The sequence below is a fragment of the Podarcis melisellensis genome, assembly GCF_964234715.1.
Source record: "Podarcis melisellensis genome assembly, chromosome: 7".
NCBI lineage: Eukaryota > Metazoa > Chordata > Lepidosauria > Squamata > Lacertidae > Podarcis > Podarcis melisellensis.
In genome coordinates, this window is record NC_138539.1 from 24,916,818 (window position 1) to 24,935,179 (window position 18,362).

General features: G+C 42.5%; 2 protein-coding genes across 4 annotated transcripts in view; both read right to left on the reverse strand.

The window, feature by feature from the left end:
• LOC309374656 (uncharacterized protein) overlaps positions 1 to 18,362 on the reverse strand; it is a 118,061-nt gene that overhangs the window by 42,365 nt on the left and 57,334 nt on the right. The window lies entirely within an intron of this gene.
• On the reverse strand, positions 598 to 18,209 carry PLEKHF2 (pleckstrin homology and FYVE domain containing 2). Of its 3 annotated transcripts, XM_081919878.1 has the most exons (3): positions 18,058 to 18,182; positions 4,803 to 4,956; positions 598 to 2,950 (listed from the first exon to the last, which is right to left on the reverse strand). In XM_081919878.1, exon 3 carries the CDS (start codon positions 2,934 to 2,936, stop codon positions 2,187 to 2,189), a length of 750 nt encoding a protein of 249 aa, XP_081776004.1. In that variant the 5' UTR covers positions 2,937 to 2,950; positions 4,803 to 4,956; positions 18,058 to 18,182; the 3' UTR covers positions 598 to 2,186. The 3 variants fall into 3 exon arrangements, with proteins under 3 accessions (XP_081776004.1, XP_081776003.1, XP_081776005.1); XM_081919877.1 differs by lacking the exon at positions 4,803 to 4,956 and having other exon boundaries at positions 18,058 to 18,209; XM_081919879.1 differs by lacking the exons at positions 4,803 to 4,956; positions 18,058 to 18,182 and adding an exon at positions 17,718 to 18,023.

Below are 18,362 nucleotides of genomic sequence, written 5' to 3' on the forward strand. Positions count from 1 at the left end.
GTCTTGCGATTTTTTTCGCTTTCCCCCCTTTTTCTAAGCCGCTAAGCCTTCAATAGCCGCTAAGCCGCTAATAGCGCTAATCCGCTAATAGGGTTGCTTCGCAAGACAAAAAAACCGCTAGACGAAGAGACTCGCGGAACGGATTATTTTCGTCTTGCGAGGCACCACTGTACTTAAGAGAAGTTCTCAGTAATTATGTGCCTTATTCTGGGATGCCACCTGAATTAACGCCATGGCTCCTTCCTTCCCTGTTAGCACTATTCAGTTATCTGTATATAAGATGGAAACCATAGCTTTAAATTGGCATAACCAACAAGGAAGGCACTGCTGCTGCACATTCTCCAACAAATTCCCAAGCAACCCCCAAGTGAATGGTAGCTGCTCCGCATCAGTTAATGCTGGGATGGGGAACCTACTGTACTTTCATCAACCCCCAACTGCAGGGCCAATAATCACAGATGGGAGCTGGAGTAGAACACTGGGTGGTCACAAGTTCACCATCCTGCCCAGATGGAGTGCACTCCCCATCTCATTTTTCCAACACTGACTTCTGTGCTACAGTGGCCAGATTACAGACTAGGAGACTAGAACAAGATGCAGAATTGATTGTTTATTCAATAAATATAGCCCAGTTAGTGCCAGATGAGGCAAACAGTGCAGAAACTGTCACTTAATAAATGAAATTCTAGATACTATAACTTTTTTTTTTTGTACAAACAATATTCAACACTTTTTATAAACTCTCAGATGCTACTGAATTCCCAACACAATTCCATCAGGGGACTTTTACATAAACTGATTAAACACGCTACCGTTATATAAAAATAGAGATATGTATTGGGTTTTTACAAAACTTCACAGAGCTAAATCTGACACTTCTCTAAAAACAAGACCATCATAGAAAATAGTATTGTTAAAGGTAAAAAGAAAATACTCTATTGGAAACACTTTTTGCCCTAATTGCCCTGCTTCCTGGATTTATATATTTAAAATGAAGTCATCTGCATTTCTTTTCTATCTCGAGGTCAGCTGTGTACAAAGGATGGATATTTTTTGCAAGTTCTCTTCGGGTGGCTGATTGGGATGTTTTCCCATGATGTTGTGCTTTTAAAAGACATTCTAATTATTTTTTTAAAAACCCATTCCTAAAGTTTAAAATGGTTAGCGTAAGATCTAAGGAATTTTATAAATATCAAATCAAGAACATTACAGCAAATACCATGATCTGAGACAAAATACAGTTCTCAATTATAAATACCTGATAGCTATAAACATTTAAAAATCTCACACAATTTTGAAAATAGCAAGATGTTTAATCCATTTGAAGAATATCTAATTTATTAGCGGTCCCCAAGTTGAGTAGTTGTATACATGGTGTGGGAGCTCAAGCTGAATTAATCAGACTCCACAATAATGTTTAATCTACCCTCATGCATCCTATTAGAGGTACTGGGGGCTGGGGCACAACTCAAATTGCCGTAACATACAGTCCTCACTACTCAGATCCAAGTTACACAACAGCAATTATTGTCAATAGCACCAACTATTTCTTAGTTTGTTGCACAACAGAGGATACATTGGATTAGTTTCTTCCTGCAACAGTGCAGTCATTAAAAGGCACTGCTTGGTGTATGACTTCTTGCATAAAGTTTTAGAAGTTAATAATGTTACAGAATGCATTTATGTTAAAAGGGGTCATAGCACAGCATCAATTTCAAAGCCTGGTTAGATGTTCTATTCAATCCGCTAACCAAAAATACCAGTTTCATTATGCTGGTTTAATTGCCCCCTCCCCAATATTAAAAAGAAGTGGTAGGATATCACTGCCAAACACACTGTGGGATGCTTCTTGGTAGCAAAAGAAAAGAACAAAAACTGTTCATTCTCTATTCTTCCGCTGGGAAAGAAGGGGAAGGAAAGGGTGATCATCAGCTCACCCCTAAATAGGAAATCAAGTATACAAAGCTGGAAAAAAGGATATATTTGCAACAGTCTATCCCTGCAGAAAAGAGAGCAATGATATATCTAAGAGATTCAGATACTGAGGCACATTTGAGCTGAAGGTTTTTCAGGCAGATTTTATGGCTAGGTCAGGCCTCTCGGAAGAGTCTGCAACTAGAGGTTTCCTCATCCAGCAACTCAGGTTCAAATACCAATTGTAATATTAAGACATTCGCTTTCATTACTTAGTCACTGCTGTCATCGTCGTCGTCATCATCTGACATATCATTTAAAGGAAGCTTCGGTGGGTGACTGTAAGAGTCCGATCTCGTAGGCTGACATGTAGGCATCTCTCCTGTGGAAAGGAGGTCATAGCAGAAGTCGCAGATTCGCACAGGCTTGGAGGACTGACTGGGAATAAGAAACCTCTTTTCAGAGCAGGGCCCACATACAACAAATCCACATTTCCGGCAGTGGTGTCGGCGATTGACGGGGGTGAATTTTGCTTTCTGGCAGCGCATGCATACAGTGGCTTCAGAATCAGGTACCCAAACAGCCGCGTGTTCATTACTGGGAGTCTTCCCGCTTTTGGAAAGCAAATCAGAAACACATTTATTTATGTGGTTCATCCATTCAGATTTCTCTGTGGCAGTAGCAGCATACACTGCAAAAGATTTAGTCGGGGTCTTGATAAGCCACCCATTCCGTAGATCCCCCTCATCCTGGATGGACTCAATAGTCACGTTTTCCAGTGGAATGATGTGCTGTTTGTTATATTTCTTCTTCTGGATGACAATGTTACCATACACAAGGATATCATTGAATAAGAAGAACTGCCTCGCTTTTGGTTTCTTCCGACACAGCTTCGTTAGTACTCCTTCACCAATCAGGACACGGCCTGGAATAGTCAGAGGCTGACCAGCGGCTCCAAAACAGTTTTCCACGATGCTTATTCGCCTAGTATTTGCTTCACTGTTTGCCAAGCGATCCACCATCTTTCACTAGTATCCTAAAACAAAAAGGAATAATGTTAGGTCGCTGCAGCTATTCAGCCAATTGCTGAAAATCAAGCAAGATGTGATCAGCATGCATTTTTCTGTCAGCTTCTCCTCTAACAGCAGGTCCCACACCAAACCATTAAGCATTTCCCTAACACCCCCCCCCCAAGCGTAGAGAGTTTTTTTAAATGACAGGGGGAATTTGGTGAGCATCACTGGAAAAGAGTGGGGAAACCCTTCCTTCCCAGTTTTTGCCACCCTCTTGCCTGTCTTTAAAGGAGGCCAGATTTCCATAGTGGCCGTTGCTATCTGACACCCTTCACAGCTGTGGTTTGCATTTTTCAACTAATCAACAGCTTAAGCAAGAAGACTAAACACAAGAATGAGCCAGTACCTCCCCTCTTATTTTGCTTTCCTACCAAGGAATAACAAGACAGTAAAAGGGAGGAGGGGCGGCTATTAGGCTGCTTTATAAAACTTTGCAGGATTTGAGCAACACAAGGCAACTTGATTGTCTTCAGATTTCTTCCAAGAGATACCATTTTAAAATTGTAGGTTCTCCATAATAACACTGCTTTATTCCATTGACCTGAGTGGTCTCTTGCTGCATGTCCTGCATATGTTCGTTTTAATTTTGTGGCCTTTCCACAACTATAACTTTTGATCTTTGTCATATCCAATTATTAGTTTTTCTAAGTCCCAGTTTAGAGATATGTGGTGAAATGACTTGAGGGTGAAAGCTACTGCGTACAAAAACAGCAAAAAAACAAACCATGAGCCCATACTGCTCATTTTAGGGAAGTTAACTCATCAGCACTGCACACAGAGTGGAAAGTCTTTTAACCTTTTGTCATGATACCCTTTTCCTAGAAATGTACTAGAAAGGCAGAATGCCAAATGGAAACTATGAAAACCACCACATCGTTCCAAGTTTAAATTTCTAATATTGTTGTGCTAATCTAGCCACCTTACAACTTTATGATATTTTCAGCAGTAGGCAGCACCAGCGTTCTGAAGGCCACTACTTTAAATACTGTTGTGCACACCCCATTCTCTGAGTGGCAAGGGACTCCAGGGGTTCCAGTGCTCACCCAGGGTTTGGCTTCCTTAGAATGAGGGCCAATTGAGACTGTGGTGTTTTTAGGATGTGTATTATATATACATATATACAACCTGAGCACAGGGTTGGTTTGTTTTTCTTTGAAGGAGGCTCACAACATTAACACTCCAGCAGATCTTGCTTCCCCTTTAGGTTTCCAGTGAAGCCCCAAGTCAGAGCAAGACTAGCTTGTGTGTATCCAGCTTCTGGTATCAGGCAAACTAACTCTCTCTCTCTCTCTCTCTCTCTCTCTCTCTCTCTCTCTCTCTCTCACACACACACACACACACACACACAGCGCCACCTTGACATATCGTTCTGCATCCTATAATGACATGGCATTAGTTCAGATTCACGAATGAAGTAAATTCAGTTTAACCTAATGTCTGTTATTTAAAAAGCAAATGCAAACAAGTCCTCTTCAAATGCGCAGAGCTAAGCTAATACCCCTAGGCAATAATAAACCAACTTGCATTTAAAAATTAAAAGCATGCACCCAAACTGACCTTTGCTCAAGGAAAAAAGGAAGCTACAGAAAATTCTCCTTCCAGAGCAGATATGGGAAGTCCCTTGTATACTTGGTCCTATTACATTTAAAATATACAGATGACAGCCCAGGGCCCTAGTTTCTAGGTTTCTAACTATGCACTTGCCAAAAATAGCTCCTAAGGTGTGGGTGAAATCTATTATCATGACAAAAGCTCTCTGCTATACAGATATACCTATACCACCTGTCAATCACTTAACATCATAATTATGCCCACCTGTCAAAAAGAGTTGCTGTAACTGCCAATCAGCTGATTGGCAGTTACAATGAGCTCTTCTGAAGTCCATTTATATGTGTGCCTTGGATTCCAACCATTCCTTCAAATGGACTCCAAAGAAGTTCACAATGAATTCCTTGAAAGGTGCCTGGGCCTGTCAATGAAAATACAATCCAGGTATCCAGTTGCATTCCTTCACTTTGCAATCATAATTCATGAACGTTTACAGAGAATCTGGAAATTTCCCTTGTCTTCTTATTTCAATGCTCAACTTATCATGCAAATCTTGTTCTAAGATACACCAGTGTTATAAAGAAGGCTTATTACAGCAAACAAACCTCACAAATTGGATTTTAAAATGTTACTTGACAGTGCTGGATCAGATTCACTATCATTCACGTTTAAAAGGACTTAGTTAATAGAGTCACTGAATTTAGCCATCAGGGCTACAGAATCAAACTTCATCAGTCAGAAATTAAAACTTTTACACTTGTTGTGGGAATAAGAAATGGGAAAACAAAACAGGAACAGTGACCTGAATCCAAGTATCACTTCCTAAAGAAATACACATAGCCAAATAAGTGCATAAAATCATCCCTTGAGGTGGACTTCCACTATCAGCTATAGCAGTCAAGTCTGCCTCTTTTAAATGATTAAAAAGCACAATTTGTGCATGAATCTGCATATGGCTAGATTGCAGTAAAATTTTTACATGAATGTAACAGTAGGGTTACTTTAATACTAAGTTATAATTATATTAACTCCATTTCCACAAAACTTGACTATGTAGTCCCATGAAGCTACAGGAATCAGTAAAAATGCTTGCTCAGCCATGAAGCTCAGCAAGTGACCTTGGTCCTGCCACTTCCTCTCAGCCTAACCTCCCTGCCAAGGTGATTGTGGGGGGAGGGGAGAGAATGAGAACAAACTATACACATTGCCTTGAGGTCTTGTAAAGATGGAACAGTATAATAAATTAAATTAAAAGTAGGTATGAATCTGTCAGAAATTCTGTTAGACTAAATATCTCAAGATGTGCCCTCTAACCTTATGGAATAAAGGTAAAGGGACTCCTGACCGTTAGGTCCAGCCGCGGACGACTGGGGTTGTGGTGCTCATCTCGCTTTACTGGCCGAGGGAGCCGGCGTACAGCTTCTGGGTTCTGTGGCCAGCATAACTAAGCCACTTCTGGTGAACCAGAGCAGTGCACAGAAACGCTATTTACCTTCCTGCCGGAGCAGTACCTATTTATCTACTTGCACTTCATGCTTTCGAACTGCTAGGTTGGCAGGAGCAGGGATCAAGCAAGGGGAGCTCACCCCATCATGGGGATTCGAACCGCCAACCTTCTGATCGGCAAGCCCTAGGCTCTGTGGTTTAACCCACAGCGCCACCTGCGTCCCTTGTGGAATAATGGAATGGAATAATCTATGCTAAATTATAAATTTAGAATTCTTTCTGTGGGCTATTTTATTTCATAAAACATTTTATACTACCTTTCACCCTTAAAAAGAAAGGCAGTTTATAACAAAACATCAATGCAAATAAAAAGCACATTAAACTAGATAAATTAACACATTTAAAAGCCTGGTGCAACAAAAATTTCTCAACCTCCCACCTAAAGGTTGGTAGTCTAGCCTTCTTTTGGAAGAGAGTTCAACAATCATTGAGCTGCCCAGGAAAAGTCATCCCTGCTAAATGCACCTGACTTGGTGGTGGAAAGCAAAGCCTTTGGTCTGATCCAGCATGACTCTTATGTTTTTATGTTACATCAGTTAGGTCTTCGACAATAACCAGCTTTACATAATCTGCTATTGCTGTCGTAGGACCTGCGGGATTTCCTGGGAAGATTCCCTCAGCATTACCCACAAGAAGATTGCTATTCACTGAAGACTTTGCAACAGTACAAACACTATGCTATAACAAGCTCATGATTCTCAGCTGACTTAATCTTCCGTGCAAGAGACAGCCTTTTCTTAAATAATTTTACCCAATCATGATTTAAACATAAAATTATTCCGTATGCTGCAGAGCCGAGGCATGATGCTAACTAGATCGGCACATGAAGCAATTGTATTTTGCCCCCAGTTGCCATACCATTTTTTAAAAACAAGGTACAGCAAGACATTTTACTGTTTCACATGCAGAGCAATGAGACTACATGTGAATTTCATATCAATTTTACTGTACATTGTTTGCATTCTGTAATGGCAAGACCCATTACTAAACTTCTCCTTAAGAGGATCTTTCAGGAAAGCACATTCATCAGATATGCGCCCCATCAAATCAATGCCATCACAGCCCTTTTTCTGTACCTCTAACTCCTTTACTGCCAAATGACATACACTGCCAAATGACATACATACAGTCTAACAACTCACTAGGTCAACTGAAATGATCTAGTCCCCACCAGACTAGTGTCTGGAGAAACAGGGTAGTCTTTGAAAACATAGAAGATGGTCATTCTAGTGTAAATTCTTATCCTACTGGACCAACGAATCCGTCCATGACAGGATATATTGGTTACTCTCAATGCTGAGAGCCTGGTTAGGCATCCCACGTATTTTCTCTGTCTCACCCAATAATTATACATCCCTCAGAATAAGTTTAGATCATACTTCCCATACAAATAAATTAATTGGTAAAGCATGCAGCAAGTTTAATGCACATATGAAAATAAATAGTGGCATCACCCAAACATTTGTTATTTGGATTTGAAAAAAATTCAAATTGACATGGCATCTAATGCTTTTGCTCCAATATGTTTTGTTGTAATTTTCACTTTTTGTAAACTAAAACCGGAGGTTGGAATATAAACCACCCAAATAAATGAAAAGAAGAAAAAGAAAATGTAAATAACTAGTTAAAATGTTCTGGAAGTGAACTAACTGTACCGTGAAGAACAGAATTCAAGCTACGAATGCAGCACACTGAACAATTTTGATGATGTGGAGGAAGTCCACGTATTTAACCACAAGAACTCGAGTTAGATTCACTATACTGCTAAATTTATCCAACTGTTACACTATTTGGTTTTACTCGGTGATCCCACCACATAGTAAAGCATTTACTGTAAAGTGTTTCAGTTCTGTCCCACAACCCTCACCCATTACTTCTCACAGTCGACTGCATCTTTCACTGTGCTTCATGGAAAACTTTAGAGATGCAAGGTGAATCTAATAATCAGATGCATGCATACTGCTTCCAAAGTCAGTATATCAGAAGAGTGTTGCCAAATCATCAGTCGTATGCCCCAGATAACCCTGGTTTCCTTACATCTGAACCAGCACTAACCATACTTACACAAACCCTACGATGTTTCAAACACGCTGTTTGCAAAGCTAATTAAAACTGATTGCACAATTTTCTTAAAGTTGTGCCCTGTCTGTGAAAGGTGTTAGACAGCTCACCAACACTTTAAAAAGATGGTGTTCTCTCTATGAATATAAAAACAATGAGCAACTGAAAATGCATAATACAGGCAGCCTGAGTTATTGGACAGATGCAGAACACATAGACACACATCAAGGATTTAAGTGTCTTTTAAAATGACTATGTTATTAATTAAAGATCTGCTTGACATTGGACCAATAGAATTACACTGGTTTCTTGATTTTATATAAAACAAATCATGCTACTTCAAAACAATATCCATAACATAAAAGAGGGGAAGATTTTGAACTGGCATGGTGATCCGCTGAATCAAAAGAGTATCAGGGAAGTATAAAGCTGTTTATTGCATATTGTGTTTACCTTGATTACGAAACTAGGGTCTCCAAGTGTGGAATCAATCGTCCTGCCAAGGAGACATTTAGTACAAAAAGATCCTTCAGGAGATGAATCCTGCCTCAGTGCAGCTGAGGTTTGGCATTTAACAATCACTGCAACCACTTCCAATGAAGAAACCTCCAGAGGACTCTTGCATAAAGATAAAGGTCCGGTTCTTTGCAAAAAGGAGTTGCTGCTTTATCCTAATGTTGGTTTATTGTTAGTTTTATTGTTAGTTTTAGGAAGGCACCACTGTTTCTTGTGCTTCTTTCATGCACTGTCAATTTCAGAGGAATGCCCTAGCCCAGAGACCAGCGGCATACTATACACAAGCAACACAGATGGGTCTGGATTGGTGGAGTTGGGGGGCACAAAAGGTAGAACAAGCTAAACTGGGAGGAGGAGTTGAGATGTTTTTGTATAAATATCCACAGGATACCAAATAGTTTTCTCTAGATTATGCTATCCTTATTCCTAAAGAAAATAAGAAAGACCAAACTTTTCTTGCTTTCCGTTTAAATTACAGTGGTACCTCGGGTTACATACGCTTCAGGTTACATACGCTTCAGGTTACAGACCAGGTTACTAAACCAGAAATATTACCTCAGGCTAAGAACTTTGCTTCAGGATGAGAACAGAAATCGTACAGCGGCGGCGCAGCAGCAGCGGGAGGCCCCATTAGCTAAAGTGGTGCTTCAGGTTAAGAACAGTTTCAGGTTAAGAACGGACCTCCAGAACGAATTAAGTTCTTAACCTGAGGTACCACTGTAAGTCCAAACTTCCCCGCCAGACACAGCTGTAATTAATTAGCAAGGTTTCAACACACAATCTTCTCTGCCCAACAGGACCAAAGTAAACTAAACCTATCTAAATTATGCCGCATCTCAAACAGTTGCAGCCCACTAGGAATGGCAATGTCACTCTTCCTCCTTTGATAAGTAGATACTACATCCTGACTCAGGGTGCTTTATTATTGTTCAATGACCACTTCAAGAGCACAGCTTGTTTGTATAAGAGACCTAACTGAACTGGCCATGATCTAAACTTAAATTTGGATTACTAATCATCACAAAAGTGCATGCATTCAGAAGATTAGTTAGCCAGCGACTGATTCATGAATCTCTAGGCAACTCAAAATAGATAAGAAGGTTAAGCCACTCTGTGTTACTCTGGAGCATTAAATCGGGAGTGTACTCATTAACAATTACCAGTCTGAGAGGTTATATAGAAAGGAGATGAAATCTGAAGCAGCCACTGTCAGCAAGGAAGTACTAAGCCGCAAAAGACAAATGTGCAACAAAAGAAAGTAAAAGAAATAGGTAAAACTACACCAAAAAATTTAATCCTTTGGAAAATGATGCCAGTAGCAACTAAATAGAGAGAAATGCTTATTAAAAATAGGTGCAATATGGCCCCTATTTTCAGCCTTGTGGCCATAGGCAACAACGGACTGCATGTAAGTGAGTACTGAGTAAGCAGCCCAGGTGGATGGAGTACGTACTTTGCTCCATCTCTGCACCCAGCAGAGAAAGCAAGCAGGCTGTTAAGAGGAGAGAAGCCCCCTCAGCTGCACCCAGCACAGAGTTCTTGTCCTTTCCTTTGCCAGTGCCCTATGGGCTAAAAAAATTTTGCAGCATACTTCTGCACACGGTCCCTAACTCAAAATGCAAGTCAGCATTCTCCTTATTTTAAATACCTGTGTCTCCAACACCAAGTGCAAATTTCTCTATCCAACCAGGAATTGCTTCAGAAAATGTGGTTCACTCTTAATTGCATAGGCAAGAGAGACAGAAAAAGGTGACTCATAGTCCTCTACAGCAAATTTACAAGCAAAAAGTTTTTGTTGTATTTTTACTAATAAGCAATTTATTGCCTTCTTTCTATCCAAATATGAGCCCTATCCACGGAGGTGTCCATTAATTAAATAGCAGAGAATAGGAGGTTCCCTTACTGGAGGTAAATGTCAAGAAAATGAATTTGATAACATTTATTGATTGCACATGCAAAGTAGCACATGCAGTCAATAAATGTTTTTGAATCCATTATCTTCTTATTTACATCCAGTAAAATGTACATCCCTTACACTACTACCGTGAGAAACTAAGAACACCACATTTTAAAAAGAAAAATTTGCCACTGGAAATACCTTTGAAGCTGCCACTTGAATAACTAATATAACAGAAATTGTTGCATGATCTAACAGCTTTCATTCCTCTTTGAAGTATATTACTACCTAACTCAGGGAAGGAGGTATCTAGTTATAAAGAATGTGGCAGCATGCTCTCAAAAGCTTGATAATTTTGTAAGTTTTAGCTTTTAGTCTCCATTTTCCCATAGTGCTAAATCAGGTGCAGAAAAAGCACACACAAATGTGACAAGCATGCTTTAATCCTCACAGCAACTAAATAAACTTAATGGAATGAGTCTACTGAAAGCTTCTGGAATGTAGTCAATGAATACTGATGAAATTCTTAATCTGAGGTTCGAGGCAAGAACACAGAAGCTTATCTTGCCAAACATATTTAGAAAGTCAGGGTTTTAGTCAGTATTTGGAATGTAGCCATTTTTCTTAATAATATTTACTTTACATAGTAGCCAAAGGGAACCGAAAGGCAAGCCGTATCACTTTAGAAATTATCAACATTAAAACAACTTACACGGTTGGCAAAATGCAATGCTGTGTGCACGACTGCCACTCGTGTAATGAAACTTCCCCTTCCTCTTCTCCCTTTGCAGTTCATCCCTCCCCTCTGGTGAAGTTTTGGGGGCGCATGTGGGAGTTGCAGGAGGGTGGCAAGGAAGATTGTCTGTTCAGCTCACAGACAAGACACAAGTGGATGTCAGAGTGGAGGCTGGTATATCAGGGCAAATGGAGCTCTGGCCCACTAACCTCAGCCTGCCCTCGCCCTGTCTGCGCTTTGCTACTTACAACCAGCACAGGGGACGGCACTGCCTTTCAGCTTCCTTGCCTTTAGCTGATGCCTTTGTAGAACTCAACAGGGAAGAGGTTGGGGACAAAACTCGAACAGCTGGCTCTGCCTGTCATTGAGGCTCCTGTTTGGGCTCTCAGCCTTCCACCCTACCGGACATAAGAGGCATCAGCCGTTAATGGATGTCACCTAGTATTGGGAAGAGATGTGTTTTCTTTTTGCTGCCTTAAAGGCTTAACCAACCCCTCTGAGCCTTTGGGTCACTGTCTAAAATGTACCGTATTTTTCCGTGTATAACACGCTCCCGTGTATAAGACGCGCCCTATTTTGGGAAACTCAAAATTAAGAAAATGGGGGGAGATTGCCCCCGTGTAAAAGACTACCCCCCTTTTTTAACATTATTTTTTAGTTTAAAAAAACCCTAGTCTTATACACAGAAAAGTACGGTATGTATTTATATTAGAGAATCTGTTTTATTAATAGACAAATTCATGGAGGAAAGAGCTATCAATGGTTATTTAGCCGTGATGGCTACGCAATACCTCCACAGTTGGAGGGAGTAACGCTTCTGAATGCCAGTTGCTGGAAACTGCAGCAGGGAAGGGGAGGCTGCTCTCGTGCTCATGTTCTGCTTGCTGGTTTCCCCCAGGCATTTGGTCGCTCACTATGAGAACAGGATGCTGGTCTAGAACAGGATGGGCCAGTGGCCTGATTCAGCAGACTCTTTACAGTGGTACCTCGGGTTAAGTACTTTATTCGTTCCGGAAGTCCATTCTTAACCTGCAACTGTTCTTAACCTGAAGCACCACTTTAGCTAATGGGGCCTCCCGCTGCTGCCAGGCGATTTCTGTTCTCATCCTGAAGCAAAGTTCTTAACCCGAGCTACTATTTCTGGGTTAGCAGAGTCTGTAACCTGAAGCATCTGTAATCTGAAGCGTCTGTAACGCAAAGTACCACTGTATGTCCTTTAAAAGGCAAGTCTTTGCTCCCCAATGAAACTAAATTTGGTGCTCTTAGGGCTGGGGCCCCCAAACCTTTGATGCGACGGCCGCAACAAATATGGCTTTTTCAGCTCTGATGTTAACGGCCCTAACTAAGCTCTTTCACTACTCAACAAGTTCATTACTTACAAAAATGTATTTCTGGAATCTTATGGCAGCACAGGACCCATTTTAACAACACGGGTTTGTTTCAGATAAATCAGAGCGATGTTGGCTCTGTTTTGTCTTTTAAAAACATATCCTGACAATTGGTCATATTCAGATTATTATATCTCTGCTTAATTAACAAATATGTTCAAGCCTTTTACCTTCACACACAGCCCCTTCCCTCCTCATAGAAATTAAGTCTCAAATTAATCATTAACTGGGACAGTATGCCCACCACGTTCAGAACAAGTCAATAGCTCACATATAAGTTAGATATTTATTTGAGATCCCAACTTGTTCTGAACCAGGTAATCATAATTTTCCATTTCGGATTATGTGGTAAACTACAGATAACTGTAGACTTCCAGGTTTGATTGCTGCACTCAGAGAAGGAAGAATGGGGGGGGGGGGTCGTATGCTTTGGCAAAATGTTTGCAGCTTATTAAGCCAATATATGATAGTCCCAAACAGGTTTGTAAATGTGTGCAGTTATTTCTGCAGTCATCGCACAATTTAAAAAATCACATAATAGGAGGAAGCACATAATTTTTTTATCTCTACAAACAGGATTTTCAGCTGCCAGAATAAATCATAAGTGTGCAAACATGTTCAAGTAAACAGCTAACACAAAAGTCCAAATACAAATATAAGAAATGAAGCCTGCACTTAGAACTGTATTCCTCCAGGAAGATTAACCAACTAATGCATGCTCTTGTGGAATTAAAGACATCATTTCAGGTTTGCGACAATTCAAGAACAAATCTTTAGTTCTATTGTTAACATATGCCTAACTGGAATGCAATGAGCCTTAAAATTGTCCACTCCCTCTACACTTCCTGTGTGGCTGTGTAAAGACTGCAACCATTGACTTGTTTGTCACTAGACCTGGCAAGACAACATTTATAGGATATGCTTTTACTATTTCATGCCTCCTTTCTCTAATTTTCTTGCTTTTTGTGTATTGTATGAACATATGAACACTCTTAGTTGTGGCTTTTTATCTTTTACATAAGACTTTTCCCTTTTTGTTTTATAAGGGAAAAACTTATAAAAAGGGGGGGGGTTGCGGGCTTACGTAAAAGAGTTCAAAAACTTCATCTGAACCAAGACTTCTACATGTTGTCACAGCAGCCTTGCCGGCCTGGTGCCCTCCAAATGCTTTGGACTACAACTTCCATCAGGTCCAGCTGCCACAGTTGTGTTGGCTGAGGCTAATGGTGGTTACAGTCCAAAACGACTGGAGGGCACTAGGTTAGGAAATGCTGGCCTACATCCTTCCGAGATTTTGTGGGCTAACAAGCAAAGAAACTTTTGTGGGCAGAATATGAAGTACTTCACATACTGATTTTGCGCTTAAGTCTTTTTTAGAAATAAGGGAAACATAAATGTGACAGGAGCTCCTATCAAAACACAGAAAATGAAGAATCTTACACTACAGGTCCAAGGCCACCTACATGAACAAGATCAAAACTCATGATTGTGAACGCTGGTATGAAAAATTAATAACCAGGACTGGCCCAAGATCTCACCTTCATACATGCCAGCATTCATTTCCTGAAAAGGAAATGTCAAATGTATTATGTTCAAGATACATAGGTAGTAGAGAAAACACATTCATTGTTACACAGGCATCGAAAAAGCCTCTTCTGGCAGCAGCCTACCAATATATGTGTAGGTTATGAAGTGAACTGGATATATTTCCCTCCACAGATACATTGGCAAGCATTCGGCATTTCACTGCTGAACTATGAACAGAAGTATTTACTGTATTAAATTTATATCCTGCCTGTCCTACCAAAGGAGCTGAGAGCGGCAAGTACACCAGCAATAAAAACATCTAAAAACAATTCCAATACAGATGCAGACTGGGGAAAAGTCCTGCTTAAAAGGCTTGTTGGAAGAGGAAGGAATTCAGGAGGTGCCAAAAAGCCAACCAAAGTGCCACCTATTATTTAACGGGAGGACATTCCAAGGGGCAGGTGCCGCAGTTGTAGAGGCCCAATTCCTATATAGTGTGGAATGGACCTCCTGATAACATGGTATTTGCAGGAGGCCCTCAACCAAAGAGCACAGTGACTATATAAGGAGTGAGACAATCCTGGTCCCAAGCTGTACAGTATTGGCCCAAGGGAGGGAAAAAAAGAAAAAATACCCGAATATAAGTCGCTCCATTCCTCGCTGCTCCTGGCTACATACGGGGGGGGGGGGACCGCACTGTGTTGCCAGCGGCCTTTCCTCTTCTTTGCTCTCTCCCTTCCCAGCCTTGGGGGAGAGGCCGCACTCCTGGCGCTGTTTGCCCTGCGCTCCTGGCTGCAATACCGTAAGGTTGGGAATATAAGCCACACTTTATAACTTTTCACGGTTGGAATTTGGGGGAAAAGTGAGGCTTATATTCAGGCCGATATGGTATATAGCTTTATACACCAAAATCAACACCTTGAAAGTAGTCCAGTAGCTAACTGGCAGTCATTGCTATTAATTCAGCAGTGGTGTAGCATGGTGGAGATACCCTGTAGCTGTCATATTTTGCATTAGTTGAAGCTTTCAGATCAACCTCAAGGGCAGTCCCACCTGCAGTACTTTGCAGTAATCCAACCTGGAGGTTACAAGTACATGGATGACAGTGCTCAGACTATCCTGATTCAGGAATGGCTGAAGCTGGTGAAAGGAACTCCTAGCCACCTAGGCCTCTTGCAGCAAAGATGCATCCAGTAACACTCCCATACTATAAAACCACTCTTTCAGGGGGGATACGACTCCATTTAGGGAAGACAAATTATATGGATTCAGGAATCACCCATCCACAGCACTTCTGTCTTGCCAGGATTCAGTCAGTTTGTTGGCCTTCATCCAGCACACCACCAAGTCCAGGCACCATTCCCGGGCTTACATGGCCTCTCCTGGTTCAGATGTTAGAGAGCTGGGGATCATTAGCATACTGATGACAGCTCACCCCAAATCTCCTAATAACCATCCCCATGACTTCATATATATGTTACACGACACTAGGGACAATATGATACCCTGCGGCACCCAAACTGCACAACTGCTAGGGGGCCAAAAGACAATCACCCAATGCTATATGAAACCAACCCTGGAGAAATATAAGTCACAGCTAACTAATGCATAGAACCATAGAATTGTAGAGCTGGAAGGGACACTGACAGTCATTGTTACTGAAGAATGGATGAAACAGTTTTCTGCAGGAAAATAAAGCACATCACTGCCCCCACATCACTGAGTGGTGCACCTACTATCACTTCTGAAGCCCTGCCAGCTTGTGCTGGCCAGTCCAGAAGGTGAAGGGAACTTGCTGTTGCTTCTTTTCCTTCACACAGCTTTTATCTTTAAATTCCCCCTTCTATATGCCTACATGGAAGGAATCAGTTAAGCCTGTTTCAGGGAAGATGGAGCATTCTGACCTGGAAAAAGGGACCTTGAATCTATCAGATCCAGGGCTGCCCCTCTCCCACCCCTGCCCCAGGTCATCCCACTTTAGGGCCTAATGCCAGCTACTGTTGGCAAAAGAACCACCACTGGCAAAAGAGAGAAAAGAACCACCAACTGAAGTTCTATGCACATGGAGCCATTTGCATGCATGGGAGGGATCTCAACAGTCCTCTATCAGCCAAGTTCTTCTCCACCAGTGGAGGTGCCTCCCCTCCTTCCTAACCCTCTCTAATTAGCTGATCTGGGAGGAGGTGTAAGACTGCACTGCAAAATATTTACGCAAATAAAAAAACAAGGTTATCTGAATGTAAATATAGAAAAAGAAAATGTACTGGCTAGTTTGAAACTGTTAGGTCTCATGGCCATCAATATAAGAAACAGTAGCTGACTGGACCAATCTATTCCAATGTAAGTTACAACAGCAGAAAAAAAAAATAATATTTTCAGGTAACATATTTATCTTAACTGATAACAGAAAGCAATTTTTTATAAAATCTGAATAATGTGGGGAAAAGGCTTTAATCGCTTCAATTGACTTACCACTTCAATAGACTTATCACAATCATTATTGTTTAAAAGCCATGTTTAGCACTGTGTGACTTTACACCTATAAAACTGTTTGCCTCATTTTTAAGTGTTAGACTTGTCTGTGTTGTCAATAGTAATTTTCACAGGCTGCACTGAGTGCTCTTTTAAGGGAAAAGCAGATATGGGTTCTCTAAATAAATAAGCAAATGAAATCCCAAATGCAGACAGGTAACACAAGAAAAGAACCAGCCCTGCTTATTTCTGTAGCAGCTAACAGAAAGTTGGCACCCTCTCCAGGATGCCATGGCATTAGAAACTTAAAACAAAAAACCACTGGCACGAACAACATCTCAGCCAAGCCCAGCCTATCAGAAGAAAACTTAGGAGAGCTAACTTCCTTCCAACCGGAATCCACTTGCTTGGCTAACCCTTGTTGACAGTCACAGGAAGTTCCCTGCCTTCTGATGCAAAACAATCACGCACCATCACGAAACTCGCCCGGGAAAGAGGGGAAACGCAACACACGCAACTTTTGACGGGCAGCCTTTAAAAGCAAACCAATAAAAAAATAAATCTCAAATAGGGTATTTTTAAAAAACGAAACAAAACACTATTATTCCAGTGCGAGAATAAAAGAGAAGAACTGAGCGGGAAGCCTATTTTCTCTGGAGAAGTGGGAAATGATTTCCGTTTTGTTTACTGAGGGGGGGGGGAGACCACATACGCCTCATTTTACCCAAACTCAATGGCACGCTGAGGAGTGGGAGGTGCGCACACTTCCCCCTGCACACAGGCATCCACGGGGTGCCAATTAAGCTGCAGCCCCACACTGAACGCAGAAAGGGGGCGGCCGCTTCTCACTTTTGCCAGAGTTTGAGGGGGGAAAGGAGCTTCGGCTACCACTACTTTCGGAAAGTGTCACTTAAAAGGGGAACCGGTTTGAATTTTAAGACTCTGGGAGGCCGCCACGTCCCCTCTTCTCTCCTTTCACGCAGCCGCCCTTTGCTGCTGCCAGGCAGGGGTCCCCCACCCGTGCCAAGTCGTGTGCCGCCGCCTGTGCGCGACCGAGTCAGGGCGCGCCCGAAACCCACCGCAAGCCCACACACACGGCCCCGACGGCGCCTGGGACGCCGGCTCCCAATGGGCAAAGCTGGAGCCGCCTTTCCTCCGGAGGGAGGTTCCGCGGGGCCGCCCCTAAGTCAAGGGACGCCGTCCGGGTCTTTGTGGGGCGCCTCCTCCTTCCCCCTTCCCCGCACCGCCGCCGTCCTCGCTCCCCAGAACAGACGGGATCCCAACATGGCCGCGGATCCGCCAGGGACCGGGAGGAGAAAGTTTCCTCCGCACCACCTCCGCCGGCTCTCGGCTTCGCCCCGAAGGGGGACGGCGGGCTGCTCTCTCCCCGCGCCCCCCTGACCCGAGCGCGCCGCTTACTGAGAAACCGAAGCGCGCCCTCCCTTCGCTCCGCTTCCCAGGTCCGCAGCTTGTTGCTTCTCGCTCTCCCTCGGTTTCCTTCAGCCGCCGTTGCTAGTCGGGCTACTGCCGCCGCCGCTGCCCCGCCCGCCGCTCGTGCGCGTTCACACACACACACGCTCTCTCACACACAAGACCCTGGGCCGTCCTCCAAGCGGCGAGGAGGACGAGCCTCGGCGGCATCCCGCCCCAGCTCGATTTCCCAAGAGAGAGCCGAGGGGAGGGGCCGGCGCCATCTTGGGAGAGGCGCCCGTCGAAGCCGGCGA

What these genes read in the sequence shown, in the direction of transcription:
- PLEKHF2 (XM_081919877.1), bottom strand. Translation starts at nt 2,936, where the DNA reads ATGGTGGATCGCTTGGCAAACAGTGAAGCAAATACTAGGCGAATAAGC.